This window comes from Oncorhynchus nerka, linkage group LG9a (genome assembly GCF_034236695.1).
Source record: "Oncorhynchus nerka isolate Pitt River linkage group LG9a, Oner_Uvic_2.0, whole genome shotgun sequence".
In the NCBI taxonomy this organism is placed as follows: domain Eukaryota; kingdom Metazoa; phylum Chordata; class Actinopteri; order Salmoniformes; family Salmonidae; genus Oncorhynchus; species Oncorhynchus nerka.
The window spans coordinates 51,499,770-51,517,711 of NC_088404.1; the positions used below are offsets into that span (position 1 = coordinate 51,499,770).

General features: G+C 43.6%; 1 protein-coding gene across 1 annotated transcript; it reads right to left on the reverse strand.

The window, feature by feature from the left end:
* Positions 1-375: 375 nt before the first annotated feature.
* On the reverse strand, positions 376-14,786 carry LOC115134799 (L-amino-acid oxidase-like). Its single transcript, XM_029668995.2, has 8 exons — positions 14,655-14,786; positions 14,023-14,231; positions 13,778-13,890; positions 13,121-13,322; positions 12,911-12,979; positions 6,607-6,743; positions 5,955-6,252; positions 376-5,657 (listed from the first exon to the last, which is right to left on the reverse strand). Exons 1-8 carry the CDS (start codon positions 14,683-14,685, stop codon positions 5,181-5,183), a joined length of 1,536 nt encoding a protein of 511 aa, XP_029524855.1. The 5' UTR covers positions 14,686-14,786; the 3' UTR covers positions 376-5,180.
* Positions 14,787-17,942: the final 3,156 nt, after the last annotated feature.

Below are 17,942 nucleotides of genomic sequence, written 5' to 3' on the forward strand. Positions count from 1 at the left end.
TATCTAGTGGACCGACTGAAAAGGAAAATAAGGTTATGAATACAACCACTGTGTCCTGAAAGAGGGAAACTAGATATAACGCCAGAAGGTTTTGGGACTGTTTTTTATGGATTTTATATAAACGAGGAGAGTGGGACCTCCTCAGATGCTGCAATTTCATTGGCCCTTACAGGCATGTTGAAAGGTCTTCAGCCGGTTTCGCATTTTGATGAGCGATCCCCCATAGCAATGTTATATCTAGTTTCCATCCTTCAGGGAACAGTGGTTATATTAATAACCTTACATTATCAATATAGTCTCAGACACCCTAATACAGGCTGCCAAATACATGGGGCAAATCGGAACAACAATAGCATATTGCCATTCTGCGTGGAATATTCAGTAAGTGGATCTGTTTCTATTTCTGTCCAGACTGTTCAAGTAATTGTCATGATCAACAATAATTTGGTTCTCCCATTGGATTTGTTAAAAGTTTTATTTTGAAAGTAACAATATTTTCAACTAGTAAATGTACTGATCATAACATAATCATTGATATGTAATTAAAATTATGTACAGAAAATTCGGAAAGTATTCAGACCCCTTGACTTTTTACACATTTTGTTACATTACAGCCTTGGATTAAATCGTTTTTTCAATCTTCACACAATACCCCATAATGACAAAACAAAAAACAGGTTTAGACATTTCTGCAAGTTTATAAAAATGTAAAACTGAAATATGACATTTACACCTTTATTTGGGGAGTTTCTCCCATTCTTTTCTGCAGATCCTCTCAAGATAGGTCAGGTTGGATGGGGAGCATCACTGCAGAGCTATTTTCAGGTCTCTCCAGAGATGTTCAATCGGGTTCAAGTCCGGGTTCTGGCTGGGCCACTCAAGCACATTCAGACTTGTCCCGAAGCCACTCCTGTATTGTCTTGGCTGTGTGCTTATGGTCGTTGTCTTGTTGGAAGGTGAACCTTTGCCCCAGTCAGAGGTCCTGAGCACTCTAGAGCAGGTTTTCATCAAGGATCTCTCTGTACTTTGCTTCGTTCATCTTTCCCTCGATCCTGACTAGTCTACTCATAGTTCCTGCTGCTGAAAAACTTCCCCACAGTATGATGCCGCCACCACCATTTCTTATGGTCTGAGAGTCCTTTATGAGCCTTTTGGAAAACTCCATGCAGGCTGTCATTTGTCTTCTACTGAGCAGTGGCTTCTGTCCACTCTACTAAAAAGGCCTGATTTGTGGAGTGCTGCAGAGATGCTTGTCCTTCTGGGAGGTTCTTCCATCTCCACAGAGGAACTCTTTAGCTCTGTCAGAGTGACCAAAGGGTTCTTGGTCACCTCCCTGACCAAGACCCTTCCCCCCGATTTCTCAGTTTGGCCATGCTGCCATCTCTAGGAAGAGTCTTGGTGGTTCCAAACTTCTTCCATTTAAAAATGATGGAGGCCACTGTGTTCTTGGGGACCTTCAATGCTGCAGAATTGTTTTGGTACCCCTCGACAAAATCTTGTCTCGGAGCTCTATGGACAACTCCTTCAACCTCATGGCTTGGTTTTTGCTGTTATATAGACAGGCGTATGCCTTTTCAAATCATGTCCAATCAATGGAATTTACCACAGGTGGACTCAAATCAAGTTATAGAAACATCACATGGATGATCAATGGTAACAGGATGCACCGGAGCTCAATTTCGAGTTTCATAGCAAAGGGTCTGAATATGCAAATAAGGTATTTCAGTTTTTTATTTGTAATACATTTGCAAACATTTCTAAACCTGTTTTCGCTTTGTCATTATGGGGTATTGTGTGTAGATTGACGAAGGAAAACATGTATTTAATCCATTTTAGAATAAGGCTGTAAAGTTACAGAATGTGGAAAAGGGGAAGGGGTCTGAATACTTTGTGAATGCACTGTAAATGATCAATTTTAGTTTCTCATTCATGATTATGCAGCAGGTACTGTATAAAAATACTCCATATAAAACAGTTCAATATATGAATGTAGATGAGGAGCCTTAACATATGAACACAATAACACTCCTAACACATAATAAGCACAGTTAACATTTCAATTGCGAGAATTTTATCAACACTTTTTATTAATATTGATAATGTGCCATTATTAATTTGATTGTTTTTTGCTGTCATTCTATGTAAGGAGCATTGCTATAAAGATCGTGGATAGAACATTTTGTCATGGACTTCCTGAAGCATACAGATACACTATTCAGTATATACAAAAGTATGTGCACACCCCTTCAAATTAGTTGACTTGGCTGTTTGAGCCACACCCATCGCTGACATGTGTATAAATCGAGCACACAGCCATGCAATCTCCATAGATTAAGTAAGTGTTGTTACTGTGAAGTGGAAACGTCTAGGAGCAGCAACGGCTCAGCCGTGAAATGGTAGGCCACACAACCTCACAGAACGGCACATAGTGCGTAAAGAATTGTCTGTCCTTGGTTACAACACTCATTACCGAGATCCAAGCTGCCACTTGAAGCAATGTCAGCACAATAACTGTTCATCAGGAGCTTCATAAAATGGGTTTCAATGGCTAAGCAGCTGCATAGAAGCCTAAAATAACCATGCGCAATGCCAAGCTTCGGCTGGAGTTGTATATAGCTCGCCGCCATTGGACTCCGGAGCAGTGGAAGCGCATTCTCTGGAGTGATGAATCTTCCCCATCTGGCTGTCAGACTGACGAATCTGGTTTTGGCAGATGGCAGGAGAACGCTACCTGCCACAACGCATAGTGCCAACTGCAAAGTTTGGTTGAGAAGGAATACAGATCTGGGGCTGTTTTCATGGTTTGGCCTAGGCCCCTTACTTCCACTGAAGGGAAATCTTAACTCTACAGCGTACAATGACATTCTAGACAATTCTGTGCATCCCAAATTTGTGGCAATGGTTTGGGGAAAGCCCTTTGTTGTTTGAGCATGACAATGGCCCTGTGCACAAAGCGAGAAATGGTTTGTCGAGATCGGTGTGGAAGAACTTGACTGGCCCATATTTACGCCCATGATTTTGGAAGAAGATGTTCGACGAGCAGGGATCCACGTACTGTTGGTCTTTCAGTGTACATAAACAAATACAGTTGAAGTCGGAAGTTTACATACACTTAGGTTGGAGTCATTGAAACTCGCTTTTCAACCACTCCACAAATTTCTTGTCAGTTAGGACATCTGCTTTGTGCATGACACAAGTCATTTTTCCAACAATTGTTTACAGACAGATTATTTCACTTATAATTCACTGTATCACAATTCCAGTGGGTCAGAAGTTTACATACACTAAGTTGACTGTGCCTTTAAACAACTTGGAAAATTCCAGAAAATGATGTCATGGCTTTAGAAGCTTCTGATAGGCTAATTGACATCATTTGTGTCCTTCAACCTCATGTGGATGTATTTCAAGGCCTACCTTCATACTCAGTGCTTCTTTGCTTGACATCATGGGAAAATCAAAAGAAATCAGCCAAGACCTCTGAAAAAAAATTGTACACCTCCACAAGTCTGGTTCATCCTTGGGAGAAATTTCCAAACGCCTGAAGGTACCACGTTCTTCTGTACAAACAATAGTATGCTAGTATAAACACCATGGAGCCGTCATACCGCTCAGGAGGAGATGCATTTTGTCTCCTAGAGATGAACGTACTTTGGTGTGAAAAGTGCAACTCAATCCCAGAACAACAGCAAAGGATCTTGTGAAGATGCTGGAGGAAACAGGTACAAAAGTATCTATATCCACAGTAAAACAAGTCCTATATCGACATAACCTGAAAGGCAGCTCAGCAAGGAAGAAGCCACTGCTCCAAAACAGCCATAAAAAAGCCAGACTACGGTTTGCAACTGCACATTGGGACAAAGATTGTACTTTTTGGAGAAATGTCCTCTGGTCTGTTGAAACAGAAATAGAACTGTTTGGCCATAATGACCATTTTTATATTTGGAGGACAAAGGGGGATGCATGAAAGCTGAAGAACACCATCCCAACCGTGAAGCACGAAATGGGCAAAAATTCATCCAACTTTTTGTGGGAAGCTTGTGGAAGGCTACGCGAAACGTTTGGCCCAAGTTAAACAATTTAAAGGGAATGCTACCAAATACTAAATCATTCTCTCTACTATTATTCTGACATTTCACATTCTTAAAATAAAGTGGTGATCCTAACTGTCCTGAGACAGGGAATTTTTACTTGGATTAAATGTCAGGAATTGGGAAACTGAGTTAAATGTATTTGGCTAAGGTGTATGTAAACTTCCGACTTCAACTGTACCTGCAGAAGTCCTCTTCTTCCTGAGCAGCAGACCCATTCTACCCAACAGACAGGAGATCTCACCCTCAACATGAGCAGATGAGTCCCCAAAATGCACACACTGCAGCCTCCATCCATCCCACACATCCCACACATTGACATCATTTGAGTCAATTGGAGGTGTACTTGTGGATGTATTTCAAGGCCTACCTTCAAACTCGGTACATCTTTGCTTGACATCACGGGGAAATCAAAAGAAATCAGCCAAGACCTCAGAAAAAAATGGTAGACCTCCACAAGTCTGGTTCATCCTTGGGAGCAATGTCCTCTCGTCTGATGAAACAAAAATCGAACTGTTTGGCCATAATGACCATCGTTATATTTGAAGGAAAAAGGGGGAGGCTTGCAAGCCGAAGAACACCATCCCAACTGTGAAGCACAGGGGTGGCAGCATCATGTTGTGGGGGTGCTTTGCTGCAGGAGGGACTGGTGCACTTCACAAAATAGATGGTATCAATGGAGGAAGAAAAATGTGGTGGATATATTGAAGCAACATCTCAAGACATCAGTCAGGAAGTTAAAGCTTGGTAGCAAATGGGTCTTCCAAATGGACAATGACACTAATTGAGTGTATGTAAACCTCTGACCCACTGGGAATGTGATGAAAGAAATAAAAGCTGAAATAAATAATTCTCTCTACTATTATTCTGACATTTCAAATTCTTAGAATAAAGTGGTGATACTAACTGACCTAAGACAGGGAATTTTTACTTTGGTTAAATGTCAGGAATTGTGAAAATTGAGTTTAAATGGTTTTGGCTAAGGTGTATGTAAACTTCTGACTTCAACTGTACATGTTCTCTCTTCTCCAGAGTATACAGACATACGCTTTCACCAGTGGATTAGAGTATATACTGTACTGCACCCGTTCTCTACTCACTGAGGTTATTGATATTTCTAGCTGCCCTTAGAGCAGACTTCATGGCCGTCTCTATCCAGGCATGAGGCAGGGCTGTGTGCTCCCCAGCAAAGTGGATCCTATTGTCATTCCTGAACAGTTCTGAGGCATAGTCTATATGTTGGTACGGGGTGAAGAGGGCAAATGCCCCAAGACTATAGGGATCCAGCGCCCACTTCTTCACCAGCCCTCCAATGCAGAGTGGCCGTATGCCCTCCCCGTGGATCTTGACAAGGTCCTCCAGCACTAGACCCTGCAGCTCCTCGTCATTCACCCCTTGAAAGAGGGTGGAGTCATCCGAGAATGTATAGGAAGCCAAGAGGGCCCCGATGTCCGTGTTAGGGAATCTGTGGCTGGGGTAGTAGATGAAACGAGAGGGCATATCCGTGATGCTCCTCCCTCCATTGATGCCCTCCTTCTCCCAGAACCTCTCACTGAATATCAGGACCACCTTCATAATGATATCAACTTTATTAATAGCCCTTCTCATTAGAACAGTTTCAAATAACAGGATCAAACTATCAGAATGCACCGTGCGTAATACACCAATTCCTGTATTGGGGACTTAGAGGACTGCAAATGTTAATGCTAGCTCAGTAACCCCTGGTTCAAGTTATCATTAAGCGTTTGATTAGGTGCATCAGGGGTGTTAGTGCTGGCAAGAACAAAAATGTGCAATCACCAAGGCCCCCTCCAGACCTAGAATTGAGAAAACCTGAACTACACTGTATTACACTGCAAATCTTACCTTGGTGGAGCTATCATAGTGCAGCGAACGCAGCGCCTCCATCTTGTCTGCTGAGAGCGGGGGCTGGAAGTCGATAAAGAGAGTAGCCTTGGCGGTGGCTGTCAACAAGGCGTAGTCAACTGTCAGGTGGGTGAGGGAGGATGGTTTGTGCCAGAGATGGTGGTCCTGGTAGGACACGGTCACTTTATTGCTGGTCTGACTGATACGTTTCACCTTGGAATTTAAGTGGATGGTGCCCTTCAAGTCCTCGCAAATGGCATTGGGTAGTTTGTCAAACCCGCCTGTCACCTCAAAGTAGCTGAAAAAAAAAAAATAATAATAATCACACTGCTGTAAAGCTTGGGCATTCAGGGTATACCGCACATGTGTAAATGTGTTGTAACCAAAGTGGTGAGGCAGTGGTGCCTAGTTTTATCTGAAAGAGCCGTTGTGGGTCCAGGCTTTTGTTCCAACCAAAAGGTAACATATCTATACAGGTGTGTTAAATGATTTACCGTCTTCATTCAAGGCGTAGCTGCATCAGGTTTGCTACTGTGGTTGGAACGAAAGCATAGACCGACACCTACCCTCTGCGGATATAATTGAACTCCACCAAGTAGGGCTCTCGATAAATCAGATGATTGTGGTGTATATACAGAAGGGGCATTCTTACATAGTCTCATCATTGATATCAGACTGATCATACAGAGCCTCTGTGAGTGCAGTGTAGAATAAACTGTTCTCATTCAGAATATCCCCAATCATCCGCAAAGCACCACGACTCAGATTGGCCTCCTTCACAAAGTACTCCTGTCAGAAACAAACCATTTAGACTTAATCTTAGCTGTACTATATATGTAGAATGGCTGGATGAAAGGGTCTACGTTCAAAGGCATACAGTTGAAGTCGGAGGTTTACATACACTTAGGTTGGAGTCATTCAAACTCGTTTTTCAACCACTCCACACATTTCTTGATAACAAACTATAGTTTTGGCAAGTCGGTTAGGACATCTACTTTGTGCATGATACAAGTAAGTTTTCCAACAATTGTTAACAGACAGATTATTTAACTTATAATTCACTGTAATACAATTCCAGTGGGTCAGAAGTTTACATACACTAAGTTGACTGTGCCTTTAAACAGCTCGGAAAATTCCAGAAAATGTTCTTCTGATAGGCTAATTGACATAATTTGAGTCAATTGGAGGTGTACCTGTGGATGTACTTCAAGGCCTACCTTCAAACTCAGTACCTCTTTGCTTAACATCATGGGAAAATCAAAAGAAATCAGCCAAGACCTCTGAAAAATAATTATAGACCACAAATTTTCAAACGCCTGAAGGTAACACGTTCATCTGTACAAACAATAGTAAGCAAGTATAAACACCATGGGGCCATGCAGCCACCATACCGCTCAGGAAGGAGAAGCATTCTGTCTCATAGAGATGAACGTACTTTGGTGCGAAAAGTGCAAATCAATACCAGAACAACAGCAAAGGACCTTGTAAAGATGCTGGGGGAAACAGGTACAAAAGTATATATATCCACAGTAAAGATGCTGAAGGAAACAGGTACAAAAGTATCTATATCCACAGTAAAACGAGACCTATATCGACATAACCTGAAAGGCCGCTCAGCAAGGAAGAAGCTCCTGCTCCAAAACTGCCATAAAAAAAGCCAGACTACAATTTGCAACTGCACATGGGGACAAAGATCGTACTTTTTGGAGAAATGTCCTCTGGTCTGATGAAACAAAAATAGAACTTTGTCCATAATTACCATTGTTTTCTTTGGAGGAGAAAGGGGGAGGCTTGCATGCCGAAGAACACCATCCCAACCATGAAGCATGGGGTGGTAGCATCATGTAGTGGAGGTGCTTTGCTGCAGGAGGGACTGGTGCACTTCACAAAATAGATGGCATGAATGGAGGAAGGAAAATTTGGTGGATATATTGAAGCAACATCTCAAGACATCAGTCAACAAGTTAAAGCTTTGTCGCAAATGGGTCTTCCAAATGGACAATGACCCCAAGCATACTTCCAAAGTTGTGGCAAAACGGCTTGAGGACATCAAAGTCAAGGTATTGGAGTGGCCATCACAAAGCCCTGACCTCAATCCTATAGAAAATGTGTGAGCAGAGCTGAAGAAGCATGTGCGAGCAAGGAGGCCTACAATCCTGACTCAGTTACACCAGCTTTGTCAGGAGGAATGGGCCAAAATGCATCCAACTTATTGTGGGAAGCTTGTGGAAGGCTACCCGAAACATTTGACCCAAGTCAAACAATTTAAGAAAATGCTACCAAATACTAATTGAGTGTATGTAAACCACTGACCCACTGGGAATGTGATGAAAGAAATAAAAGCTGAAATAAAACATTCTCTCTACTGTTATTTATCCGGAGGCTGCATTCATTGTAGCTGGGGATTTTAGGCTAATCTGAAAACAAGACTCCCTAAATTTTATCAGCATATCGATTGCGCAACCAAGGGTGGAAAAATCTTGGATCATTGTTACTCTAACTTCCGCGACGCATATAAGGCCCTGCCCCGCCCCCCTTTCGGAAAAGCTGACCACGACTCCATTTTGTTGATCCCTGCCTACAGACAGAAACTAAAACAACAGGCTCCCACGCTGAGGTCTGTCCAACGCTGGTCCGACCAAGCTGACTCCACACTCCAAGACTGCTTCCATCACGTGGACTGCGATATGTTTCGTATTGCGTCAGATAACAATATTGACGAATACGCTGATTCTGTGTGCGAGTTCATTAGAACGTGCGTTGAAGATGTCGTTCCCATAGCAACAATTAAAACATTCCCTAACCAGAAACCGTGGATTGATGGCAGCATTCGCGTGAAACTGAAAGCGCGAACCACTGCTTTTAATCAGGGCAAGGTGTCTGGTAACATGACCGAATACAAACAGTGCAGCTACTCCCTCCGCAAGGCTATCAAACAAGCTAAGTGTCAGTACAGAGACAAAGTAGAATCTCAATTCAACGGCTCAGACACAAGAGGCATGTGGCAGGGTCTACAGTCAATCACGGACTACAGGAAGAAATCCAGCCCAGTCACGGACCAGGATGTCTTGCTCCCAGGCAGACTAAATAACTTTTTTGCCCGCTTTGAGGACAATACAGTGCCACTGACACGGCCTGCAACGGAAACATGCGGTCTCTCCTTCACTGCAGCCGAGGTGAGTAAGACATTTAAACGTGTTAACCCTCGCAAGGCTGCAGGCCCAGACGGCATCCCCAGCCGCGCCCTCAGAGCATGCGCAGACCAGCTGGCCGGTGTGTTTACGGACATATTCAATCAATCCCTATACCAGTCTGCTGTTCCCACATGCTTCAAGAGGGCCACCATTGTTCCTGTTCCCAAGAAAGCTAAGGTAACTGAGCTAAACGACTACCGCCCCGTAGCACTCACTTCCGTCATCATGAAGTGCTTTGAGAGACTAGTCAAGGACCATATCACCTCCACCCTACCTGACACCCTAGACCCACTCCAATTTGCTTACCGCCCAAATAGGTCCACAGACGATGCAATCTCAACCACACTGCACACTGCCCTAACCCATCTGGACAAGAGGAATACCTATGTGAGAATGCTGTTCATCGACTACAGCTCGGCATTCAACACCATAGTACCCTCCAAGCTCGTCATCAAGCTCGAGACCCTGGGTCTCGACCCCGCCCTGTGCAACTGGGTACTGGACTTCCTGACGGGCCGCCCCCAGGTGGTGAGGGTAGGCAACAACATCTCCTCCCCGCTGATCATCAACACTGGGGCCCCACAAGGGTGCGTTCTGAGCCCTCTCCTGTACTCCCTGTTCACCCACGACTGCGTGGCCACGCACGCCTCCAACTCAATCATCAAGTTTGCGGACGACACAACAGTGGTAGGCTTGATTACCAACAACGACGAGACGGCCTACTGACACCTTCGTAGTGTGGTGTCAGGAAAATAACCTCACACTCAACGTCAACAAAACTAAGGAGATGATTGTGGACTTCAGGAAACAGCAGAGGGAACACCCCCCTATCCACATCAATGGAACAGTAGTGGAGAGGGTAGCAAGTTTTAAGTTCCTCGGCATACACATCACAGACAAACTGAATTGGTCCACTCACACAGACGGCATCGTGAAGAAGGCGCAGCAGCGCCTCTTCAACCTCAGGAGGCTGAAGAAATTCGGCTTGTCACCAAAAGCACTCACAAACTTCTACAGATGCACAATCGAGAGCATCCTGGCGGGCTGTATCACCGCCTGGTACGGCAACTGCTCCGCCCTCAACCGTAAGGCTCTCCAGAGGGTAGTGAGGTCTGCACAACGCATCACCGGGGGCAAACTACCTGCCCTCCAGGACACCTACACCACCCGATGTTACAGGAAGGCCATAAAGATCATCAAGGACATCAACCACCCGAGCCACTGCCTGTTCACCCCGCTATCATCCAGAAACCGAGGTCAGTACAGGTGCATCAAAGCTGGGACCGAGAGACTGAAAAACAGCTTCTATCTCAAGGCCATCAGACTGTTAAACAGCCACCACTAACATTGAGTGGCTGCTGCCAACACACTGACACTGACTCAACTCCAGCCACTTTAATAATGGGAATTGATTGGAAATGATGTAAATATATCACTAGCCACTTTAAACAATGCTACCTTATATAATGTTACTTACCCTACATTATTCATCTCATATGCATACGTATATACTGTACTCTATATCATCGACTGCATCCTTATGTAATACATGTATCACTAGCCACTTTAACTATGCCACTTTGTTTACATACTCATCTCATATGTATATACTGTACTCAATACCATCTACTGTATCTTGCCTATGCTGCTCTGTACCATCACTCATTCATATATCCTTATGTACATATTCTTTATCCCCTTACATTGTGTATAAGACAGTAGTTTTGTAATTGTTACATTTACATTTACATTTAAGTCATTTAGCAGACGCTCTTATCCAGAGCGACTTACAAATTGGTGCATTCACCTTATGACATCCAGTGGAGCAGCCACTTTATAATCTAAATCTAAATCTTTTAAGGGGGGGGGTGAGAAGGATTACTTTATCCTATCCTAGGTATTCCTTAAAGAGGTGGGGTTTCAGGTGTCTCCGGAAGGTGGTGATTGACTCCGCTGTCCTGGCGTCATGAGGGAGTTTGTTCCACCATTGGGGGGCCAGAGCAGCGAACAGTTTTGACTGGGCTGAGCGGGAACTGTACTTCCTCAGTGGTAGGGAGGCGAGCAGGCCAGAGGTGGATGAACGCAGTGCCCTTGTTTGGGTGTAGGGCCTGATCAGAGCCTGGAGGTACTGAGGTGCCGTTCCCCTCACAGCTCCGTAGGCAAGCACCATGGTCTTGTAGCGGATGCGAGCTTCAACTGGAAGCCAGTGGAGAGAGCGGAGGAGCGGGGTGACGTGAGAGAACTTGGGAAGGTTGAACACCAGACGGGCTGCGGCGTTCTGGATGAGTTGTAGGGGTTTAATGGCACAGGCAGGGAGCCCAGCCAACAGCGAGTTGCAGTAATCCAGACGGGAGATGACAAGTGCCTGGATTAGGACCTGCGCCGCTTCCTGTGTGAGGCAGGGTCATACTCTGCGGATGTTGTAGAGCATGAACCTACAGGAACGGGCCACCGCCTTGATGTTAGTTGAGAACGACAGGGTGTTGTCCAGGATCACGCCAAGGTTCTTAGCGCTCTGGGAGGAGGACACAGTGGAGTTGTCAACCGTGATGGCGAGATCATGGAACGGGCAGTCCTTCCCCGGGAGGAAGAGCAGCTCCGTCTTGCCGAGGTTCACCTTGAGGTGGTGATCCGTCATCCACACTGATATGTCTGCCAGACATGCAGAGATGCGATTCGCCACCTGGTCATCAGAAGGGGGAAAGGAGAAGATTAATTGTGTGTCGTCTGCATAGCAATGATAGGAGAGACCATGTGAGGTTATGACAGAGCCAAGTGACTTGGTGTATAGCGAGAATAGGAGAGGGCCTAGAACAGAGCCCTGGGGGACACCAGTGGTGAGAGCACGTGGTGAGGAGACGGATTCTCGCCACGCCACCTGGTAGGAGCGACCTGTCAGGTAGGACGCAATCCAAGCGTGGGCCGCGCCGGAGATGCCCAACTCGGAGAGGGTGGAGAGGAGGATCTGATGGTTCACAGTATCGAAGGCAGCCGATAGGTCTAGAAGGATGAGAGCAGAGGAGAGAGAGTTAGCTTTAGCAGTGCGGAGTGCCTCCGTGATACAGAGAAGAGCAGTCTCAGTTGAATGACTAGTCTTGAAACCTGACTGATTTGGATCAAGAAGGTCATTCTGAGAGAGATAGCGGGAGAGCTGGCCAAGGACGGCACGTTCAAGAGTTTTGGAGAGAAAAGAAAGAAGGGATACTGGTCTGTAGTTGTTGACATCGGAGGGATCGAGTGTAGGTTTTTTCAGAAGGGGTGCAACTCTCGCTCTCTTGAAGACGGAAGGGACCTGAAGGGAAGGGAATTGTTAGTTAGATTACTTGTTGGTTATTACTGCATTGTCGGAACTAGAAGCACAAGCATTTCGCTACACTCGCATTAACATCTGCTAACCATGTGTATGTGACAAATAAAATTTGATTGGATTTGATTTGGTTCAGATATTTCACATTCTTAAAATAAAGTGGTGATCCTAACTGACCTAAGACAGGACATCTTTACTCTGATTAAATGTCAGGAATTGTGAAAAACTGAGTTTAAATGTATTTAGCTAAGGTGTATGTAATCTTCCGACTTCAACTGTATATGCAAAATGTATACATAATGTTGTAATAGTGTTACAATCATTATCAACCCATCACATTCTCATTCACTCAAAGCAGCTGCTGTATCTTGTCTGGTGTCATCACTCAAAATGAATGATCTCATAAAAGCCAACCATATCCAGTAGACCCACAAGGAAGTTGTTTCTTTCTTTACCTTTACAGAGAACATGTCATATTTGTCCAGCATGGCACGGCAGCCATTGTTCTTCACATAATCTCTTATCTGCAACAAATCATGTATAGCTCATTTATTTGTCATGTACATTTTGTGATAAGATGTTTCTGCAACTGTTCAGGAGAATCAAAAATAGTTTATTGTATTGGACCCGAAAACCCTATTTGATTCCACTGCATCTGCACCAACCTTCTGCAAAGACAAGTCGAAGAGCTGATCAGCAGACTTCCCTCTCTCATCTTCATTCAACGGATAGTTGAGGACGTCTGGGTCCCCTTTCACCAGATAGTTTTTGTGCAGCAACCCATTCACCAAATAGTAGGTATTAATGTTATCCTCAATGAATGGGTTCAGACTAAGGCCTGCATGGTTTGCAATCTTCAACAGAATTCTATGGAGTGAGAGATCTTATGGTTAACATTGAAATGTTGATGGTAAATGTGAGCACATTCTGTCATTCCCATGCAAATCATTTTTGATGAGATACTTGACTTTTTTTTTTGCAATGATAACCAGTAAGAAATATTGTGATACCTTTGTATTGTGGCATATAGAACTAAATGTCTGACTCCATTCAAGATCATTCTGAACTGCTTTATTGCCTGTTTTTACAACTCTGAATCTCTCACGTCCACATAAGCGTCTACTACTAGAACTACCCCATAACCAACATTGCAACACTCTGACTGATATCTATCATATGGTGTTGGGGTCAAGAGCTAGAAATGTGATTCAGAAAATCCCCATGGAAAACAATACGATTTCAATTCACTTCATGAAATCATTTGAATTCAAATTCAAGAGACCCTAACCCTGCAATGATAAGTCAAGGATTTCAGGCCTTACGTATGGAAGTTAGGGATCCTCATGGCACCAAGTTCTGCGTACCAATGCTCTCCCTTAGGTCGGTACGTCTCTACCCGTCCTCCAATACGATTGCTTGACTCTATTATGGTTACCTGGTGGTCCAATAAAAGTAATTTAAGTGATCATGTACTACACATGCACTATTTGTAATAGGTGTTATACTGACACAGAAGTGTGACATTCACATTGGATTTAGATACTGTTCAGTGAATCTGGTTGACTACCTTGTGTCCTGCCTCCTCCAAAAACTTTGCTGCCGTTAGGCCAGCCATGCCAGCCCCAATGATGGCAATATGATGAGGTGTGCTGGTGTGGGGGAGACCCTTGTCCACTATTCTAAGTAGCTCATTATAGTCGGAGTCTTGTAGGCAATCAAATAGAGGGTCCTTTCCATTCACACAGGAAACTATGACCACAACTATGGCCAGAGAGACTAAGGGAGGCCAGAAATAGATAATGGAAATCAAATGAATAAGAAATAAGAGATCAATTATCAGTAATTGCAAGAATTTAAATGGCAACAATGAATAGGAAAATAATAGAAATCTAAATAATTTGTGCATATTAGTAATTTTTGTAGAATGTAACAACATCCCTTTCTTTACTTCTCAACATTGTGGAAATACCATAAAAGTTACTGGTTCAAATTTACATTGTTGCATTAATCAATCTAAGATAAATCAATCTCTTATGTGGAATTTGACAGCATGCTCAGCTATACATTTTGAATATGTAGGCTAAATTGAGTGCACATTGAAGACCATGATAAACTACGACTAATCTATGAATCAAGCTGCAGGCTATGAAAACATCATGATATTTTGAAGAAAAGGGATATAATCAATCAAATACTTACAGTATTTACACAGAGCCAAGTAAGCGATCATCCTCACTCCAAAGCCCAATGACTTCCAAAGGTAAATTATAGCAAAACTAAACCTATTTTCTTCTGATAAAGTTGTATGCTGGTGTTATTTTTGAGTCTCTAACCGCTCACCTTACCTGAGAAAGAAAATTGTTTTCTGTTTCATTTGTTTTATCAGTAAATTGAACTGCATTGTGGTCGTGGTTATGTGTAGGCTCTATCAGAGTGACGTGTACTCACCCTGTTCTTCTGTCAAATGGCAATAAGCTGCCGACTTGTCTTTTTATAAGGATGTATCAGGCAATCAAGAGTCAGAAAGAGTCAGCATCATAATAATTATTTATTTCTGTGAATTGTATAACCGGATAACAAAGTGTTTGATATGGCAGATCATTCATGTTTTGAGGTAGCCTGGTGGTGTTGTATAGACATTAAAAGGGCAATCTATCCACAAAGCTGCATAAAATATAGTGTGTTGTATCACCTTTGTGTGACAAATAGCACTAAATGGAAGCAACAGTGCTTCACAGTTATGCTCTTTGTCTCCCTAAAAAAAAATCTGAACACGGAGCTCTCTTTTAAATGACAAGTGTGGATGATGACCCCTCCAGTCTCCCGAGAGGACTCTGGCAACACTGAAACCAGGAAGAAGAAGAAGAAGAAGCGGAAGAAGGACAGGAAGGAAGTAGACCCAACCATAAGCAGCTAGAGAACAACTTGACCCAGTTAAAGGCAGGGAGGAAGTGACTGGTGTGGGTAGACTGTATGCAGATGTTCCTCTGCTGGAGGATGGAGGTGCATCTAATATAGCAACACCTCAAGCCCTGGGTTAGAGCTGCCGGATGGCATGTGGGCCTGGAAACAGATGACATCACGGAGTGTTATCATGGAAGAAGGAAACGATGTGTTAACCTACCTGCGTAGACATCACGTGTAAAAGGAGTCAAATTGTTAAGTAACTTCTTTTTATTCATGTTTTATTTAACCTTTATTTAACTAGGCAAGTCAGTTAAGAACATATTCTTATTTACAATGACAGCATACACCGGCCAAACCCGGACGAAGCTAGGCCAATTGTGCGCCACTCTGTGGGACTCCCAACCACAGCCGGTTGTGATACAGCCTGGATTCAAACCAGGGTGTTTGTAGTGACGGCTCAAGCACTGAGATGCAGTGTCTTAGACCGCTGCGCCACTCAGTTTATACTTCGCTTAAACATCACGTGTGAGAGGGAGGATGTGATGTGTGGCTGTAGTCAAGAGAGGCCTAGGCTTGGGCAAAAAGTATAAATGCCCATGTAAAAGATAGGGAAAGGGCAGATTCTAGGACTGACAGAGCAGTAACTGATTGATGTATTATAAGTGTGAAGACTGAGGCAAGGTAAGCACAGAGCTTAATTACTATTGATAAAGCAACTGTAGAGTGTCATTGCTATTAAAAATAATCTATTAAATCCATCAGTTGCGAAGCTGAGGAACAAAAAAAAGGAAGTGTTACTGCTTTTCATTAACTAGTCAAAGTTAACTAGTTGATGGAAGTTCATCCAAAAACACGGAAGTTCATCCAAAAACACGATCTTTGTCCCAATGTGCAGTTGCAAACTGTATTCTGGCTTTTTTATGGTGGTTTTGGAGCAGTGGCTTCTTCCTTGCCGAGCGGCCTTTCAGGTTATGTCGATATAGGACTCGTTTTACTGAGGATATAGGTACTTTTGTACCCGTTGCCTTCAGCATCTTCACAAGGTCCTTTGCTGTTGTTCTGGGATTGATTTGCACTTTTCGCACCAAAGTACGTTCATCTCTAGGGGACAGAACGTGTCTCTTTCCTGAGCGGTATGACGGCTGCGTGGTCCCATGGTGTTTATACTTGCGTACTATTGTTTGTACAGATGAACGTGGTACCTTCAGGCATTTGGAAATTGCTCCCAAGGATGAACCAGACTTGTGGAGGTCTACTATCTTTTTTTTCTGAGGTCTTGGCTGATTTCTTTTGATTTTCCCATGATGTCAAGCAAAGAGGCACGGAGTTTGAAGGTAGGCCTTGAAGTACATCCACAGGTACACCTCCAATTGACTCAAATTATGTCAATTAGCCTATCAGAAGCTAAAGCCATGACATAATTTCTGGGATTTTCCAAGCTGTTTAAAGGCACAGTCAACTTAGTGTATGTAAACTTCTGACCCACTGGAATTGTGATACAGTGAATTATAAGTGAAATAATCTGTCTGTAAACAATTGTTGGAAGAATTACTTGTGTCTTGCACAAAGTAGATGTCCTAACCCGACTTGCCAAAACTATAGTTTGTTAACAAGAAATGTGGTTGAAAAACACGTTTTAATGACTCCAACCTAAGTGTATGTAAACTTCCGACTTCAACTGTACCTGGTACTAGATAAAGCAACTTAAAGTAATTTTTTGTGGAAAGAAACCTCTTAATCTTAGGAAAGATAACAACTGGAACCTGGAACCTGAAAAGACACCCACCATAAGCGCCAACTACATTTGCCCAGAAAGAGGCAGGCAAAAAAAAAAAAAACATAAAAAAAACCCCACACCAAACTTAAAGATGGGAAGCAAACCAAAAAGTGGTGCAAAACCAAAACAGGGAAGATCAGACAAAATAACATTTGAGAAATCAAATAGGGAGTGCAAACTAAAGGTGCTGACCCTCCACGTCTCTCAAGACAACTGGAGCACTGGGCCAGCCACTCTTAAATAGCACCAAGCAGTATTGCGGTGTCAACGTCGACTCCCTTACTGCTCTCAGAACCAGAATGGCGCTTACGCTGGTTACAGCTGCACAAAAATGGAATGAAGAGGAACAGATGGAACCTGGGTGGATTGGTTCAGAGCCAGCAGGGTTGGCTCCTCTACCACAACCTCCCTCTTAACAAAAATCTGGGTCTCGTGGACACCCTTCGGCATCCACCCTAAACAAAATAGGAAGGGAAGAAAGTGGACCCGCCCAGAGATAGAGAACAAACACCTCAACCAAGGGGGCAAATGGAAATGAGCAGGAGTGACACAGCCATGAGGGGCCAAAGCCACAGTGAACTGGGATCGGGCAGGAGAAACCGCAAAAGAGAAGGGGAAGCGAAAGGAGACGTGTCTGCTCCTAAATTACATCCCGCCCGAATCATGCAGGAGGTTTAGCACAGGAAATTTGCTATTGGGAGGACCTCGACTGGAGGCCGAAAGACAAGCCCAGATTGCAGTAAATGGACCAGCAAAGGCTACAATTTTTTTTAAATAATTAATGGAAGTAATCTGACCAAAAG

Excerpts from the sequence above, each read along its gene's own strand:
- LOC115134799 (XM_029668995.2), bottom strand. The coding sequence starts at position 14,685 with ATGATCGCTTACTTGGCTCTGTGTAAATACT. Across the intron at positions 6,253-6,606 it reads GATATCAATGATGAGACTAT|CTACTTTGAGGTGACAGGCG; the intron begins GTAAGAATGCCC and ends TTTTTTTTTCAG. Across the intron at positions 5,658-5,954 it reads ACTATGATAGCTCCACCAAG|GTGGTCCTGATATTCAGTGA; the intron begins GTAAGATTTGCA and ends ATCATTATGAAG.